Below are 18,105 nucleotides of genomic sequence, written 5' to 3'. Positions count from 1 at the left end.
CACTGCACTCCAGCCTGGGCGACAGAGCGAGACTCCGTCTCAAAAAAAAAAAAAAAAAAAAAAGAATTTAGGTACAAAGGGGAAAAGGCTAAGGCAACACAAATTAAATGGATGCCCACCTACAAAGTCCATCATTGTAACATGAGCTGGGGTGGGGATGGGAAGGGGGTCCTCACTCTCCTGGTTTCTACCTGGAAGCCCATGCTGGCCCCATGAGATCCCCCCAGAATCCTCCCAGCCCTGTGCACCCACCTGTGGATGCCTCTTTCTCAACAGGTTCTGCTGGAGGAGGTGGCAGCTCTTCCTCCACGGGCCTGAGGGGACTGGGCTGGACCGAAGGTCCCTCCGCTGGGGCCTGTGGGGATGCAGACAGGGAGTCACCCGGTGGGGACCCCAGGCAACCCTCCCAGCTCTGTTCCTCTTCTGGGTGGCAACGGGTGCAATTAGCCGCATTGCACTGAGAAGGAAACCGAGGCCCAGGGAAGCAAGGGACCTGCCTAAGTCTCTCAGCAGGAAGGTCGCAGTGGCAGCTGACTGGGGTCGCTTGATCAGCCACTGCTCCTCATCCTACTTAGGATTCTCCTGCAACCAGGCTTCCCCGTGGATGCTGGACTGAAGTGAACTAAGCCCTTGGCCTGTGATGCCCCCCATTTCTATATAACCTCTGTTAAGGGCCCAGGGTTAAAAAAACAGGTTCCTGGCCAGGCGCAGTGGCTCACACCTGTAATTCCAACACTTTGGGAGGCCGAGCTGGGTGGATCACCTGAGGTGAGTAGTTCAAGACCAGCCTGACCAACATGGTGAAACCCCACCTCTACAAAAAGTACAAAAATTAGCCAGGCATGGTGCGGGTGCCTGTAATTCCAGCTATTCAGGAGGCTGTGGCAGGAGAATCACCTTGAACCTGGGAAGCGGAGGCTGCAGTGAGCCAAGATCATGCCACTGCACTCCAGCCTGGGCGACAGAGCAAGACTCCATCTCAAAATCAACCAACTAAACAAAAACCAGGTTTCCTATGCAGCCTAAGGGATTTAGGTCAGACTCAGGAAAATGTCTTCCTCAGAGCTGAAGTGTGTGTCTGCAGCGGGTGGAGCGGGGGAGGCAGTGGCAGCCCTCTCCAGGGACCATGAAACGCTTAACCAGTTTTTACCTGCTGAATAGGGACTTCTGAGAGCTTCAAAGACGGACTGTCCCCGAGCAGAAGAATGCACCACATGAAGTCCAGGTTTAGAACCCCTGAATGCCCAGAAGGCCCAGACCCCTGTCCCCCAACCCAGGAGACCAAGGGATTGCTGGGGAGGGCAGTACCTGTGGTGGGGGCGGGGGCAGGGGGCGGGGACAGGTGCAGCTGCTGTAAGTCTGCAATGAGTGAGGTCCCCATTGGAGCAGGAGCCTCCTCTTCAGAAGGTAGGAGCACCGGAGGAGGCGGTGGAGGGGGCGGGAGGAGGTCCAGGTCAGGAAGCACATCCTCACCATCCAGGACAGGAGGAAGGGGTGGGCATCCTGCAATGGGGGAGGAGAGAGGGGTGGTCAGAGCCTCCCAGGTGGATCGGGGAGGGTTTTACTTACCCACATGGGCACACGGAGGGTAGCTGAGGGCTCGGGTTGTGGTCACCCCGGCCTGGGTTCCATCTCTAACTCTGCCACTGATTTGCTGTGTGTCCTTAGGCAAGAAACTTAATCTTAGGCCAGGAATGGTGGCTCATGCCTATAATCTCAGCACTTTGGGAGGCCGAGGTAGGCAGTATGCTTGAACCCAGAAGTTCAAGAGCAGCCTGGGCAACATAGTGAAACCTCAACTCTACTAAAAATAAAAAAAAATGTAGCCAGACATGGCAGCACAGGCCTGTAATCCCAGCTACTTGGGAGGCTGACATGGGAGGATCACTTAAGCCCAAGAGGTTGAGGCTGCAGTGAGCTTAGATCACACCACTGCACTTCAGCCTGGGAGACAGAGCCAGACCCTGTCTCAAAAAAAAAAAAAAAAAAGGCCAGGTGCAGTGGCTCACGCCTGTAATCCCAGCACTTTGCGGGGCTGAGGCAGGCGGATCACCTGAGGTTGGAAGTTTGAGACCAGCCTGACCAACATGGAGAAACCCTGCGTCTACTAAAAATACAAAATTAGCAGGGCGTGGTGGCACATGACTATAATCCCAGCTACTGAGGAGGCTGAGGCAGGAGATTCGCTTGAATCCAGGAGGCAGAGGTTGTAGTGAGCTGAGATTGCGCCACTGCACTCCAGCCTGGGCAACAAGAGCAAAACACCATCTAAAAAAAAAAAAAAAAAATTAGGCTGGGCGTGGTGGCTCACGCCTGTAATCCTAGCACTTTGGGAGGCCAAGGAGGGCAGATCACCTGAGGCCAGGAGTTTGAGACCAGCCTGGCAACCATGGTGAAACCCCGTCTCTACTAAAAACACAAAAATTAGCTGGGTGTGGTGGTGGGCGCCTGTAGTCCCAGCTACTCAGGAGGCTGAGACAGGAGAATGACGTGAACCCGAGAGGCGGAACTTGCAGTGAGCCGAGATCGCACCACTGCACTCCTGCCTGGGCGACAGAGCGAGACTTTGTCTCAAAATATACATATATATACACACACACACACACAAAAATTAGCTAGGCTTGGTGGCGAGAGCTTGCAGTCCCAGCAACTTGGGACGCTGAGGTGGGAGGATCGCTTGAGCGAGGGAGGTTGAGGCTACAGTGAGCCGTGATCACGCCACTGCACTGCACTCCAGCTTGGGTGACAGAACAAGACCCTATCTTGGAAAAAAAAAAAAAGAAATGTAAATTATTGGGCCCCACGACAGATCTGCTGAATCAGAGATACTTGGGGCGGGACCCAGCAGCTGTGCTGGAACAGACGGGTGGCTGTGTTGGTACAGGCCCGGGTGACGCTGCTGCTGACTCAGCAGAAGTGTGAGAACCAGACCCTGATGAGCTCACGGAGTCAGGAACCAGGTGTTGGAGAGGTAGTAAGAGTGCTGTGGCCTCTCCCAGTGCCTGCCTCCCGGTGCAAGGCCCACAGGCTGTGACGGGCGGGCAGGAATTCAAGAGAGAAGCAGGGGACCTGAGGCCCCAGGGCAGGTGGGAAGAAAGGGGGTCCCAGACCTGCTGGAGGATGACTCTGAGAGGACAAGCACTAGGCAGACAGCAGATGGCAGCCTTCGGTGTAGATGGTTTCAAGCAGCTGGCAGCATCCCCAGGGCCTGGGGCCAGCCTTTGTGTCAGACCAGGCACATGACCAAGCTGGTCACCTAAAACTTATCTCACTTCAGGGAGACTGAACCCCAAGATCCCTGTGCTCTGTTTGAGGGTATCAAATTGGCAGACGAAACGGCCGGCCAGCCATGCTGACCAGTGACAGGCCAGCCCTTCCCAGGCAAGTTTGATCTTGTTCCCACACTCCCAAAATGCTCTTCCCATAATCCCAACAACCATGAAAATGCCCTGGAAATGCCAGGCGCCACTGCACTTCAGCCTGGGCAACAAGAGCAAAACGCCATCTAAAAAAAAAAAAAAATTAGGCTGGGTGTGGTGGCTCACACCTGTCATCCCAGCACTTTCGGAGGCCGAGGCGGATGGATCACGAGGTCAAGAGATCGAGACCATCCTGGCTAACATGGTAAAACCCTGTCTCTACTAAAAATACAAAAATTAGCTGGGTGTGTTGGTGGGCACCTGTAGTCCAGCTACTGAGGAGGCTGAGGCAGGAGAATGGCGCGAACCCGGGAGGCGGAGCTTGCAGGGAGCCGAGATCATACCACTGTACTCTAGCCTGCGCGACAGAGTAAGACTCTATCTCAAAAAAAAAAAAAAAAAAGAGAGAAAAGAAAAAAAGAAAATGTCCCAGAAATTCTGACATCTAGCCTCTATTTCCCAGACTTCCTTGCCCACCCAGAAGGGGCACATATTTTTGTTTCCAGTTGGATCCTATGTCCTGATGTGTGAATTTTGTCAAGATGGCCCTCCTATACAGCGAGGTAGCTGGGAGGAGCCTGTGTTCTTGGGATGCGAGATTAGCAAGGAAAGATCAACGTGGGAGTATCTGTCACAAGGAGGAAGCATGTTCCATGGAAACGTATGCGCACTCAAACCCACGTGGCCCCTTGTCTTGACCCCTTTCTGGCTTCCTGTAATCAGCACTTCCAACTGATCGCTAGCTGATTTCTATGACAGACAGGGCTGCCCCAGCCCTGCTCAAGGACAGCAAGACACCTGACTAGGCACCTGGAAGACTCCAGGGACTGCTACCCTGGGCTGGCCTCTGCCCCTTAGCATCTCAGTTGGTACCCTGTCACATGATGAGCCACCCCCTGCCCCAGGGCCCTGGGCTGTCACCCTTCCTCACTCCTGCCCCGCCTGACAGCTGAGACTTTCCATAGGAGACACAGGGAAGAGGACTGGAAGGCTCCCTGTGACCATGGCAACAGGGCCAGTCTGACCAGGCCCAAGGGAATGGAACACTCATTAGTGCTGTGTTCATTTTGTGACTGATGGTCACATCCACACACAAATTTCCACTTTCCAGAAGAGGACCCTGAGGCCCAGAGCAAGGAGAGGGCTCACTCCGCTCATACAGTGAGAGAACAGCAAAGCCCAGGAGAAAACAAAGGCACTTTAAAAGACCCTTCACCCACCAAATTCCCTCCTGCCTCAGGGCCTCTGCACCGCCCCTCAGATTTCACCTCCCCCTGGCCAGCTCCATGCTGTCATTCAGGTTTCAGCTGAAATGTCACCTCTTCAGAGAAGCCATCCTGAGCACCCTATGAAAAGCTGCCCCTCGGCCAGGCACAGTGGCTCACACCTGTAATCCCGGCACTTTGGGAGGTCGAGGCGGGTAGATCACCTGAGGTCAGGTGTTCGAGACCAGCCTGAACAACATGGCAAAACCCTGTCTCTACTAAAAATACAAATATTAGCCAGGCATGGCAGTGCATGCCTGTAATCTCAGCTACTCAGGAGGCTGAGGCTGAGGCAGGAGAATGGCTTGAACCTGGGAGGGAGAAGTTGCAGTGAGCTGAGATTGCACCACTGCACTCCAGCCTGGTGACAGAGTGAGACTCTGTTTCAAAACAAACAAAAAAGCTGCCCCTCCTCACCCCTCCACCATGCTTCACTCCATGAGAGCATATGTGTCTGCCCAACATCAGACATCGTATTTTCATTATGTGTGCTCCCCACACTGGGATGGAAGCTTCATGCAGGCACAAAACCTTATGTCTCAGCACTTTCTGTGTGACATGGACAAGGCTAAACACTTGTGTATTAACTCATTTAATCCTCATAACCACATTCCGAGGGAGGTACTATCCTTATCCCTGTTTTACAGATTAGGAAACTGAGGCACGAGAGGTTAAGTGGCCCGCCAACATCACCCAGCTGAGAAACGGAGAAGCCAGGGTTCACACCCAGGCAACTGGGTTCCAGAATCTGCCTGCCACTTAGTAGGCACTCAATGAACGAACAAATGAATGAATGAATGATGCTGGAGCCTGCCCCTTCCTCCCCACCTCTGCCTCTGACCTGGTCTTCCCCAAAGTCCCTTCCGCTCTTACCTCCATTGGAAAGCTGCAGAGGTGCAGCTGGCACTGTGGTTGCAGCCTTGCCAGAGGGTGTCCAGGGGCTGGGCCTCCTCGCCAAGCCAGCCTCGGGTGTCTTCACTGGGGCAGGAGCCTCCCAGGGGCGGCCATGCCGGGCCTCACAAACCACCTGCCTCACTTCCTCCGCCACAGCCACATCGCGGCGTGGGGGTGCCAGGGTGATAAAGACAGATGATGCCACCCTCTTCTCAGGCTTTGAGGCCATGGCTTCAGCTCCTGGTGTGGCTAGGGACAGAGTGGGGTATGGCACAGGATTGCCACCTGGACACACAGACACCCTCCCCCAAGAGGCAGAGAGCCTCCCTCCTCCCAAAAAGACAGGTCAGCCACCCTACCATCTCAACAACTCAGTCCAGCACCCAGCCCAGCCAGAGAGGGGGTGGGGGTGTCCTGCTGGGGAAGACAGGGCTCACCAGGGGACTTGGCCACAGGGGTGAGACCCGGAAAGTCCTGACTGCCCCTCTCCTGAACCTGCACACCAAGGGAAGCAAAGGGCGGTCCTCACCAATGATCACTTTTCCTCGTCTAACACCTATGAGAAAGGAACAGCTCCTTCAGCTCCCAGCCCCAGCAGGGCTGACTTCTGTTCCCAGCCTGGAGTCCCGCCTGCCTGCTGGGCCACACCCCAAGTGACCTCCCTCACCTGGGATCAGATTCTCCTGGAAGGGCTGAAGTCCTGGAAGTTCAGGCTAGCTCCACTTTGGAAGGGAAAGAGAACAGATCAGGATCTGTCAGGGCATCAGGGCTGGGCTCCAGTGGCGGAGTGGTGGGGGGGGCCAGTGAGAGCTGCCCTCACCAAGACCTGCTCTGCCCTGAGCACATTATCCTCATTAACTCATAAACACTCACAAGGTGGCTGTGGGGCAGGCACTATCACCACCTACCTAACACATCAAGCAATCGAGACTCAGAGAGAAGTCACCTGTCCAGGGTCACACAATGGTGAGGTAGCACTGGAACCCAGAGCCCATGCTGTTGGCCACTTTGCTCTGCTTTGCCCTTTCTCAGCCCTGCACACGAGCCAGCATCCTCCTTGCTTGCTTTCTAGTGCTGGAATCTCTCACTCCACCCAGTCTCCAAAACCTGGGTCCTGGTTCAGGCCTGGGCAGTGGGCAGGGGCAAGGGCAGAGATGGGGAGGTTCCATGGCCTCTGGTCTCACCTCCTAACCCTGATCTTTCTAGAGCATCAATCTCTTTCTCCTTTACTCAAAAGCCTTCCATGGGCTGGGCATGGTGGCTCACAGCTGTAATCCCAGCATTTTGGGAGGCTGAGGCACGTGGATCACTTGAGGTCAGGAGTTCGAGACCACCCTGACCAACATGGTGAACCTCCACCTCTACTGAAAATACAAAAATTAGCCATGCGTGATGGTGGGCACATGTAATCCCAGCTACTTGAGAGGGTGAGGCAGGAGAATTGCTTGAACCTGGGAGGCCGAGGTTGCGGTGAGCCGAGATTGCAACACTGCACTCCAGCCTAGGCAACAGAGAGAGACTCTGTCTTAGAAAAAAAAAAAAAAGGTGGGAAGTGGTGGCTCACACCTGTAATCCCAGCACTTTGGGAGGCCGAGGCAGGTGGATCACCTGAGATCTGGAGTTCGAGACCAGCTTGACCAACATGGTTAAACCCCATCTCTACTAAAAATACAAAAATCAGCCGGGTGTGCTGGCGGGCCTGTAATCCCAACTATTTGGGAGGCTGAGGCAGGAGAATCACTTGAACCCGTAGGGGTGGAGGCTGCAGTGAGCTGAGATGGCGCCAATGCACTCCAGCCTGGGCAACAAGAGTGAAACTCTGTCCGAAAAAAAAAAAAAAAATGCATGGCTTGCCACCACCTCAGGATGAAGTCCAACTGCAATGGCCTCAGCCTCTTTGAGCCCCTGGACCACCTGCCCTTCCTATGTCCTCTCTCTTGCCTTGCAGTGTTTCTCCTATAGTTTTCCTTCCTGCCCCCACAGGGTGAATTTCAGCTTTCTCTTAGAGGCCCAGCTCAAACATCACCTCGTTCACAAGGCGCCCCCTGATTCCTGGCCCTCTCCAAGGCCGGTTTCCTGCTGCCAAGGGTGGAAGAAAGCGATGACAGCCCCAGGGCAGGACAGGCTGGCTCACAAGCTCACTATCAATGCGTCTGACCTTCAGCGGTGTCTGCATTCTTTGTGTGCCTAGAGGATAGCTCAGAGTGCAGGCATCAAAGCACAGATCCAGCTGGGTCGGTGGCTCACACCTGTAATCATAGCACTTTGGGAGGTGGGCGATCACTTGAGATCAGGAGTTTAAGACCATCCTGGCCGCCGGGCGCGGTGGCTCAAGCCTGTAATCCCAGCACTTTGGGAGGCCGAGACGGGCGGATCACGAGGTCAGGAGATCGAGACCATCCTGGCTAACACGGTGAAACCCCGTCTCTACTAAAAAATACAAAAAAATTAGCCGGGCGAGGTCGCGGGCGCCTGTAGTCCCAGCTGCTCGGGAGGCTGAGGCAGGAGAATGGCGTGAACCCGGGAGGCGGAGCTTGCAGTGAGCTGAGATCTGGCCACAGCACTCCAGCCTGGGTGACAGAGCGAGACTCCGTCTCAAAAAAAAAAAAAAAAAAAAAAAAAAAGACCATCCTGGCCAACACGGTGAAACACTGTCTCTACTAAAAATACAAAAATTTGGCCAGGTGTGGTGGATCATACCTGTAATCCCAGCATTTTGGGAGGGCAAGGCGGATGGATCACAAGGTAAGGAGTTCAAGACCACCCTGGCCAAGATGGTGAAACCCTGTCTCTACTAAAAATACAAAAATTAGCTGGGCATGGTGGCGGGCGCCTGTAATCTCAGCTACTCGGGAGGCTCAGCCAGAGAATTGCTCAAACCCGGGAGGCAGAGGCTGCAGTGAGCCGAGATTGCACCACTGCACTCCAGCCTTGGCCACAGAGCAAGACTCTGTCTCAAAAAAAAAAAAAAGAACAAAGCTTAGAAGTGGCCCCAGAGGGTTTTTTTTTTTTTTTTTTTTTTTGGAGTAGGGAATAAGGAGTAGGAAGGAGGACTGTGGGGGTGGCCCCCCTGAGCTGCACATTCTCTGCCCCAAGGCTGCAGCCTCTAGCTGGTCTGGGTGGCTGGCTGGATCCCTGCCTCCTTCCTTCCTTTGGACAGGAAATGACTTTCCCTCCCTTTGTTCCCACTTTTCTCCACTTATCTAACTGGATCTGTGATTCACTCTGTGGGCGGGTGGTGGGGGGGGGGGGTGGGGAATTAGCCAGGTGTGGTGGCATGCACCTGTAGTCCCAGCTACTTAGGAGGCTGAGGCAGGAGAATCAGTTGAATCCTGGGAGGTGGAGGTTGCAATGAGCTGAGATTGCGCCACTACACTCCAGCCTGGATGACAGAGTGAGACTCTCTTTCAAAAAAAAATACATCAGAGAGCATGGTGGCACCCTGATACCCTGACGTCAGGAAAAGGACATTATTTCCCATCTCTCAGGTAGTTCCTGCTGACAGTAGCCTCTGTGGCCAAGGCTGAGGTGGGGCCACAGGTGGGGAAGCTGGGCGTCCAGTGAGCCCACCAGATCTCACCAGGCACCCAATGCCTGTGCCCAGGGCTAAACATATCTCCTTTTCTATCTCACTCTTCACGTTTCCCTCCTTATCTCAAAGTGCACTGGCCACTGTGGGTTCTCAGCCAGTGATGGATGATAATAAAAACAATAACACGTGCTCCTAAATTGCTGTTAAGTTGGTTTATGTGTTTGGCTAAAATATATAGCTCAGTCTGATATAAAATATCTATTCTGAGTAAGAAACCAATATATTAGGAAAGACCTTCAAAACTTATTTAAAAGTACGTCTCTTTTGCTTCCAAGTTTGGAAATGATGTCTGGAAGTATGTATGTTTACACTGGCTGTCTCAGGCTTTAGTTTTATACTTTGTTATAAGTTTAAGAATCTATTTTTGTCAGCCAGGCACGGTGGCTCATGCCTGTAATCCCAGCACTTTGGGAGGCTGAAGCAGGCAGATCATGAGGTCAGGAGATCGAGACCATCCTGGCAAACACGGTGAAACCCCGTCTCTACTAAAAAATACAAAAAAAAAAAAAAAAAAAAAAAAAATTAGCCAGACGTGATGGCAGGCACCTGTAGTCCCAGCTACTTGGGAGGCTGAGGCAGGAGAATGGCGTGAACCCAGGAGGCGAAGCTTGCAGTGAGCCGAGTTTGGGCCACTGCACTCCAGCCTGGGCAACAGAGCGAGACTCCCTCTCAAAAAAAAAAAAAAGAATCGGCCGGGCGCGGTGGCTCAGGCCTATAATCCCAGCACTTTGGGAGGCCGAGACAGCCGGATCACGAGGTCAGGAGATCGAGACCGTCCTGGCTAACACGGTGAAACCCCGTCTCTGCTAAGAAATACAAAAAAACTAGCCGGGCGAGGTGGGGGCGCCTGTAGTCCCAGCTACTTGGGAGGCTGAGGCAGGAGAATGGCGTAAACCAGGGAGGAGGAGCTTGCAGTGAGCTGAGATCTGGCCACCACTGCACTCCAGCCTGGGCGACACAGCGAGACTCCGTCTCAAAAAAAAAAAAAAAGAAAAAAAAGAATTTATTCTTGTATTTTTGTTTTTTTTTTTGTTTTTTTTGAGACAGAGTCTTACTCTGTCACCCAGGCTGGGGCGCAGTGGCCGGATCTCAGCTCACTGCAAGCTCCACCTCCCGGGTTTACGCCATTCTCCTGCCTCAGCCTCCAGAGTAGCTGGGACTACAGGAGCCCGCCACCTCGCCCGGCTAGTTTTTTGTATTTTTTAGTAGAGATGGGGTTTCACCGTGTTAGCCAGGACAGTCTCGATCTCCTGACCTCGTGATCCGGCTGTCTCGGCCTCCCAAAGTGCTGGGATTACAGGCCTGAGCCACTGCGCCTGGCCTGTATTTTTGTTAACAATGTTCAGTGTGTGTGCATGTGAGATTTAAAGAAATACCAAACAACTCACTGATAAGGCACTTATCTCGTGCCAGGCCCTGTGCCAGGTGCTATATGTGCCTCAAAACCCACCAGCCTCTCAATCTAGCTTCAAGAAAGGCCCATCCTGCCCCCACTTAGTAGATGGACCCTGTGAGGTTCCAAGAGGTTAAGTGACTTTCCCAGGCCATCCATGGCACTCAGAATTCTAACGGAACATCATCCAGAAGTCCCCAGACACACTTTTCCTTCCTTGGGTGGCACAAGGTCGCCCAAGTTCCCAGGCCTGTTCTCACTCTAGAATGGCCCAATCCAGACCAGAAATCTTGTGGTCCGCACGTTCCGGGCTGGTCCCCAGGGGCTGCTGTGGGCCTTTGGGATGGCCCTCCGCCTCCTCCCACCCAGCCCTGACCCTTCCTCCACTCCTCCAGGAAGTCGGATCTGCCTGGTTTCTCGGAAAATGTCCAGCACTGAGGCCAGATGTTCACAGCTGGGCAGCCCCCATACCTCCCAAGAAGTGACTGTAGGGACCTCAGGCCCCAGGGGGACTAAGCTGGGGAGTTTCAAAGCCCTGTCAATCTCACCGGGGAAAGGGAGTCCCGGCTTCCCTCTGGTCCCACTGCCCCCCATTCAGCTGGGAGCAGGCTGTAAGTTCCCGGGGCAGTGTCCCAGTCAGTCACGCCCAGGGGACCCTCCGCCCCCACTCTTCCTCCCCCAGAGAGCGAATCACAGATCCAGTTAGATAAGTGGAGAAAAGTGGGAACAAAGGGAGGGAAAGTCATTTCCTGTCCAAAGGAAGGAAGGAGGCAGGGATCCAGCCAGCCACCCAGAGCCTGCAGCCTTGGGACAGAGGATGTGCAGCTCAGGGGGGCCACCCCCACAGTCCGTCTTCCTACTCCTTATTCCCTACTCAAAAAAAAAAAACCTCTGGGGCCACCTCTAAGCTTTTTTTTTTTTTTTTTTTTTTTTTGAGACAGAGTCTTGCTCTGGCCCAGGCTGGAGTGCAGTGGCGCAATCTCGGCTCCCAGGTTCAAGCGATTCTCCTGCTTCAGCCTCCGAGTAGCTGGGATTACAGGCGCACGCCACCATACCCGGCTAACTTTTGTATTTTTAGTAGAGACGGGGTTTCACCATGTTGGCCAGACTGGTCTCCAACTCCTGACCTCAGGTTATCCGCCCGCCTCGGCTTCCCAAAGTGCTGGGATTACAGGCGTGAGCCACCGCGCCCGGCCAGCTTTGTTCTTTAATGACTGGATAAAGCAGTCTACCTTTGGGTACGGAATTAAATTTAGGCAGAGGCGGCGGGGACAGTGTCCCAACCCCTCCCACCTTGCAGCTTAGGGGAGGGATTCCCTCAACCTCTCTCCCACCCCAGGGAAAGAGAGGAGGTAGAGATCTGGGTTCACACGGGGCCCCACTTCTTTCCTGCGGGGCGACCCCGAACAGGTCACCGAAACTCTCTGGTCTCGTTTTTTTTCATAAAGTGAGAATGAGTGTGTCCCTAGGGCGGCTGAAAGGATATGTAAAGAAAGAAGACTCAAGGTCTAGGCCCTTGGAAGGGGCAAAGAGAAGGACAGCTGGTTAGGCAGCGGCTGAGCGGGAGAAGCAGCCCGGGGGCTGGGCTCGGCTGGGGGTGCCTCCAGGACCCGGACACAGCCTACACCGTCATTAAGAGCAGGAATCTGGGCGCGGCCCCAGCCTCTCCCCGGGGTCCTCAGGCTTGGGTGGAGGTGAGGGGTAGGGAGGGCGCCAAGATCGCCCCAGGGCACACACCTAGGGATCGGCCATCTGCACACCTTCTCAGCCCCCGACAGGCGCGTGAGGCCCAAAGAGGAGCAGCCCCGGGGCCCGTCCCTCCCCTTGCCTGACCCTGGCTGGGAAAAGGGGCCCAGAGCGCCCCGGGGCTCCGGAAACGCGGGACCCTCCGCAGGCAGCCGAGCAGGGCGGCCGCCGGGGTCACCGCGGGGCGCCGCCGGGGCTTTAATTGGATCCATGTGCGGGACTCCGGCCCTTTGTGCGGGAGCTTCCGCCCAGCGCTCCCGGTCCCCGGCTCCCGCTCCCGGTCCCCGGCTCCCGCTCCCGCTCCCGGGCTGGGACTCGGCCCTCCGCCACCCTCACTGAGCCCTCGTCCCGGACCTGCCGACCCCCCGACTCCGGGGACAGAGACCAAGAGACTGGGACGCAAAGGGCGTGAGGACCGCACCCCCCACCGGCAGGCCCCTCCAGGGGCGCCGCGCCAGGGGTCCCGACTGGGGACAGAGCAGGCTGCGGCCGAGCGCTGCCCGCGCTGTCACCTGTGTGCACCGGGGGCAGGGACGGAGGAACGCGACCCCCACCCACCCGGCCGGCTTACCTGGGCCGCCCGCGTCCCGGCGGCTCCGATCCGATGCCCGCGACAGCGGAGCCCGGAGCCGCGGGGCCTCCCGCCCCCTCCGCCCGTCCGCCCTCCCCGCCCCCTCGGCTCCCTCCGCCCCGCTGCCCCGCGCCGCGTTACCATAAAAGGTGAAGCTCGCGGGGAGGGGGCGCGGGATTCCTGCCCCGCGGAAGCGGCCCCTACCTGCCCCCCAACCTGCCTGGCCGCGCCTCGCGCCGCCCCCTCCCCCTCCCCCTCCCTTTGTTCCCTGGACCACATCTCCCCTCCCCCTTGGCACAGGCCCGGGGGTGGGGATGGGGGGATGGGGAGTGGGGATGGGGGATAGGGTGTGGGGATGGGGGGGATAGGGGAGCTGGGGAGTGGGCGTGGGGGGATGGGGAGTGGGGGTGGGGTTCCTTCTCTCCCCGCTGCCCACCCCGTCTCATCCTTTATGGACCCCAAGTGGTCCCTGTCCTTCCCCTTCCCTCGCTCTCCTGCGTTGGCGACCCCACCTACCCTGTCCGGCGGAGGTGAGCGCTTACACCCTGGTTTGGCTCTGGGATCCGCTGGGGTCCTGCATCAAACCGACCAGGGTTCTGCGGCCGCTCACTGAGCGTAAGACCTGGAGCAGTCAGGCCACCTCCTGAACCTCAGCATCGTCATCTGTAAAGTGGAGGTAGCCACTGCCTACCTCTCCAGGTTGTCCTGAGGATAAAAGGTGACAGTCACAGCCAGGACTGTGATTAATAGTGGTTAATATATGCTGGGTTGGGGGCTTTTTCCAGGAGTGTCCCCGGGGGTGGGGGTCTCAGAGACCCCCAGTGGAGCAGGCCACCTTGTTCTGCTCTCCTGGGCGTAAGCCCTCTGCAGGTGGGTCCCAGTGTCCCCCGGGACAGGCCGCTCCAGGAGCTCTGGAAGGCAGGGCTGGTCCTGTGGCTGAACCCCTCCCTCCCCCTCCCAGCTGAAGCAGTTAGGACAGGAGCGGGAGGGGAGGCAGAGCCTGGACTCTGGGGCCTGGGATGGGGCCGGGATGGACTGCCTGGGTCCCTGGAGGCCTCAGGAACATTGTGGGGAAAGGAATCTGGGTCTGATTCAGAGGCAAACAGATTGTTCTTTTGATTAAAGCCACAGTGGCTGAGGCTGGAGGAGCGCTGGACCCAGCGCCATCTGCGGGGCGGCCAGGCAGGATCTGGCCTTCTCCTGCAACCCCTCAGCTACAGTCACCCCTCCAGGGTGGCTCTGGGACTGGCTCTGGGGCTGTTTGTGAGGCAGGCTGGTTTATGAGGGTCGGAGGAGGCTGCCTCCGCCCTCACCCACTGATCATTGCCCCTCCCATCCCTCTTGTCGCCCCTTTTCCCATCTGATCCTCGCAGCCAGGCTGCAGTAACAGCAGCAGTAACTGCAGCAGTCCCAGCGGCTGCCTTTGACAGGGGCTTTCTAGGTGTGGGGACCCATCCTCATCCCCATCCTAATCCCACAAGAGCCCTGGGTGCCAGGGCTGGTGATTCCTGTTCACAGTCAAGGACACTGAGGCCCAGAGAGGCTCAAGGCCACACTAGGGGCAAATGACAGAGCCAGATTCAAACCAGAGCCACTGTGTCCCTGGGCACACAGCTCTGCTAGTCTCAGGAACAGGTACCACTGCCACCCTTTACACATTCGGAAGCTGAGGCTTGGAGGTAATGAGAGTTCTGTGCAGCAGGGCGAGGCTGGAACTCAGAGGCTGAGTCCCCGCTGGGTTCATTCCTGGCTTGGCAGTGATATCCTGCCCCCGCCCCCCCGCAAAACCTCAGCTTTGCAGCACTCTTTGGAGGAGACTTCCCCATACCCTCCACTGGGAGGGAAACACTGAACGCCAGAGACAGGAAGGACGCAAAGGAGGAAGGTGCGATCTGGGGGTTTTCAGGCGCTTTTGGCTGTAGAACCCCTTTACAAGTGCTTAGTGACCCAAAAGTTTATTGAAGAGATAAAAGTAAAGCTGCCTGCCCTCACCTCCATGACATCCCCTGAACCACCTGTTGCACCCCCAGGTGGGATAGTGAGGCAACGAAGGGTTGATTTGGGGCCTTGTTCAAGGTCACGCTGACTTAGTCTAGGACCCAGGCTTCCCACATCTGCTCTGGGACAGTCCAAGGGGAATGAGGGGTCCAACTGCCTCTGCTTACCTGCCTCCAGCACCCCAGGCTGCCTGTTCCACCGCCACCACTGCTCCCGGATGGAGGGGTTCGACCTGGCCCACAGCAGCCCGGGTGTCGATGTCACCGATCGGCAGGTGCCAAACTTCCTGCAACGGAAACCCAGGAAGTGCACTGGACGAGAACACACGCCCTTTGTCTGCCAGCTCAGAGGCTCTGCTGCCCTCCACCCTCCCTGCCAGGCTCACAAGGGCTTTCTTCTCCCTCATATGGCCCCAGCAGGCAAGGGGCTCAATCTTCTATTAGGATGGTGGCAGCTGAGACCCTGAGTGGCAGGGAAGGGGTGGAAGAGAGGTTTGAGGGCTTGCCGGGGCGGGGGTGGTACCTCCACAGTGGAGAGCTTTGACTGAGCAGACACTGGCCGGGCACCTACTGTGTGCAATGCATGAGTCAAGGAGACGACAGGATCAAATCAGACATGATCAGTCCTTGTCCCCACAGACCTTACAGGGAGGTTGGGTAAAGCAAACCATAAAGTAAATTAACATAATAATAACCAATAGTAAAATGTGCTATGAAGGAACGGACAACGGTCTGAGACAAAAGGGGGTGGGTGGGGGTGAGGTGGGGATGGGAAAACCTCTCTGAGGAGGTGAGGGTTAAGTTGAGATGGGTAGGAGCCACTGTGAGAATAGGGACGAATATTCCCAGGGAAAGGGGGCAGAGAGGAAAACTTGGGCTTTCAAGGTCAGACATCAGCTTGGCAGACAGCCTCAGAAGCCCCTTGGGCCTCCCAGCTTCTTCCTCCATCCCCCATCCTCCACCCTACCTGCTTGGAGTCAGTCAGTCCAATGCTTATTTCCTGGGTGCTGCTGTGTGTGGGGCCGTGTGCTAGGCAGGGCAGGGAGAGGAGCAGCGTAGAGAAAAGGGAGCTCCCCCATGGTGGCTGGGTCAGATGGGGACACAGATACAGCTGTGAGTAATATCAGTATCTGGAAGCGATTCCAGCTCTGCCATGTGCCAACCTTGGGCAAATCACATCTTTCTTTTTTTTTTTTTTTTTTGAGACGGAGTCTCGCTCTGTCGCCCAGGCTGGAGTGCAGTGGCCGGATCTCAGCTCACTGCAAGCTCCGCCTCCCGGGTTCACGCCATTCTCCTGCCTCAGCCTCCCGAGTAGCTGGGACTACAGGCGCCCGCCTCGTCGCCTGGCTAGTTTTTTGTATTTTTAAGTAGAGACAGGGTTTCACCGTATTAGCCAGGATGGTCTCGATCTCCTGACCTCGTGATCCGCCCGTCTCGGCCTCCCAAAGTGCTGGGATTACAGGCTTGAGCCACCGCGCCCGGCCTCCTTGTTCTAAATAAATAGTCATGAGGCTGGGTGCAGTGGCTCACGCCTATAATCACAGCACTTTGGGAGGCCGAGGCAGGCAGATCATTTGAGGTCAGGAGTTTGAAAACAGCCTGGCCAACATGTCAAAACCCTGTCTCTACTAGAAATACAAAAATTAGCCAGGCATGGTGGCAGGCGCCTGTAATCCCAGGTACTCAGGAGGCTGAGGCAGAAGAATTGCTTGAATCTGGGAGGCAGAGGTTGCAGTGAGCTGAGATCGCACCACTGTACTCCAGCCTGGGTGACAAGAGCCAAACTCTGTCTCAAAAAAAAAAATTAGCTCGGTGTGGTGGCAGGCGCCTGTAATCCCAGCTACTTGGGAGGCTGAGGCAGGAGAATTGCTTGAACCCTGGAGGTGGAGGTTGCAGTGAGCCGAGATCCTGCCACTGCACTCCAGCCTAGACAACGCGAGATGCCACCAAAAAAGAAAAAAGGAAAAAAAGTCAAGTGGGAATTGACCAGGCCACAGCTAGAACCACATGGTGTCCACTCTCAGGCTCCAATCCTGTGTCCAACTGCCTCACCCAGGCAGATCCCAGCTTGCCAAGACCTGGCTGTGACAATATTGTCTGGGTGTTAATCCCCCTCAGGTTTAGGGGCCTGAACTGGCTCTGACCAGGCGTGCTGGTTCCCACGGCCAGGCCGTCCACTCAGCAAATCAGCACAGGCTCCAGGGTGAGGAGGGTGAGAAGTGTGGGAGAGGCCAAGGAGGGGCCTGAGGCTCAGCGGACTGAGGGGGCCCCTCCTCGCCCTAGGCTTTGCCAGTCAGGGCCCCTCTGCCCCTTATTTGGGAGGGTCTCTGAGCCAGCCCCAAACCCTCACTGATCCCAGCCCCCTCCTTGAGCCCCCATCCCACTGGGATCCTCCACTCCCAGCAGCATCTGTCCCACCATCCGCCCTTGCTGATCTATCTCCACACCCTCAAGCCCTGAGCCTTCTCCTTACTAAAGCACAACGTGGCCTGGGACCTGCCGTTGCCCCTGTGGGTCTCCCCGTCTTCTCTCTTAGCCAGTGGTGGGCTTATTATGAAGTTAATAAAACTTATGCTCGGGCCGGGCGCGGTGGCTCAAGCCTGTAATCCCAGCACTTTGGGAGGCCGAGACGGGTGGATCACGAGGTCAGGAGATCGAGACCGTCCTGGCTAACACAGTGAAACCCCGTCTCTACTAAAAAATACAAAAAAAAAACTAGCCGGGCGAGGTGGTGGGCGCCTGTAGTCCCAGCTGCTCGGGAGGCTGAGGCAGGAGAATGGTGTGAACCCGGGAGGCGGAGCTTGCAGTGAGCCAAGATCCGGCCACTGCACTCCAGCCTGGGCAACAGAGCGAGACTCCGTCTCAAAAAAAAAAAAAAACAGAACAAAACAAAAAAAAACTTATGCTCATGGCCTTACTTCCATGCCCCTGTGAAGGCTGGGAGTTGCTCGGAGTTACAGAGTGTTCTAGACAAGGAGGGAAGCTGGTTTCACTCAGGAAGCATGTCCATGAAGCACGCCTAGCAAACTCTCCAGGGAGACATCAGAAGGACCCAAATCTCCAAATCTCCAGTCATTTGTTGTGCTTTTTCTCCTTGTTCTAAATAGTCACTTTTGGCCAGGCACAGTGGCTCAAGCCTGTAATCCTAGCATTTTGGGAGGCTGAAGCGGGCGGATCACCTGACTTCAGGAGTTCAAGACCATCCTGGCCAACATGGTGAAACCCCGT

The 18,105-nt window shown here is 56.0% G+C and overlaps 1 protein-coding gene across 1 annotated transcript in view; it reads right to left on the bottom strand.

Annotated features, from left to right (window-relative positions):
• FBLIM1 (filamin binding LIM protein 1) overlaps positions 1-12,972 on the bottom strand; it is a 29,940-nt gene extending 16,968 nt beyond the window's left edge. Inside the window, 5 exon segments of the mRNA XM_030913598.1 lie at positions 253-355; positions 1,309-1,332; positions 1,334-1,503; positions 5,558-5,827; positions 12,881-12,972. Coding sequence (XP_030769458.1) covers positions 253-355; positions 1,309-1,332; positions 1,334-1,503; positions 5,558-5,807 — 547 coding nt within the window. The 5' untranslated portion in view covers positions 5,808-5,827; positions 12,881-12,972.
• Positions 12,973-18,105: the final 5,133 nt, after the last annotated feature.

This window comes from Rhinopithecus roxellana, chromosome 12 (genome assembly GCF_007565055.1).
Source record: "Rhinopithecus roxellana isolate Shanxi Qingling chromosome 12, ASM756505v1, whole genome shotgun sequence".
Taxonomy (NCBI): domain Eukaryota; kingdom Metazoa; phylum Chordata; class Mammalia; order Primates; family Cercopithecidae; genus Rhinopithecus; species Rhinopithecus roxellana.
Note: the sequence above shows the minus strand (reverse complement) of the source record. Positions and strands in the feature narration are given on the sequence as shown.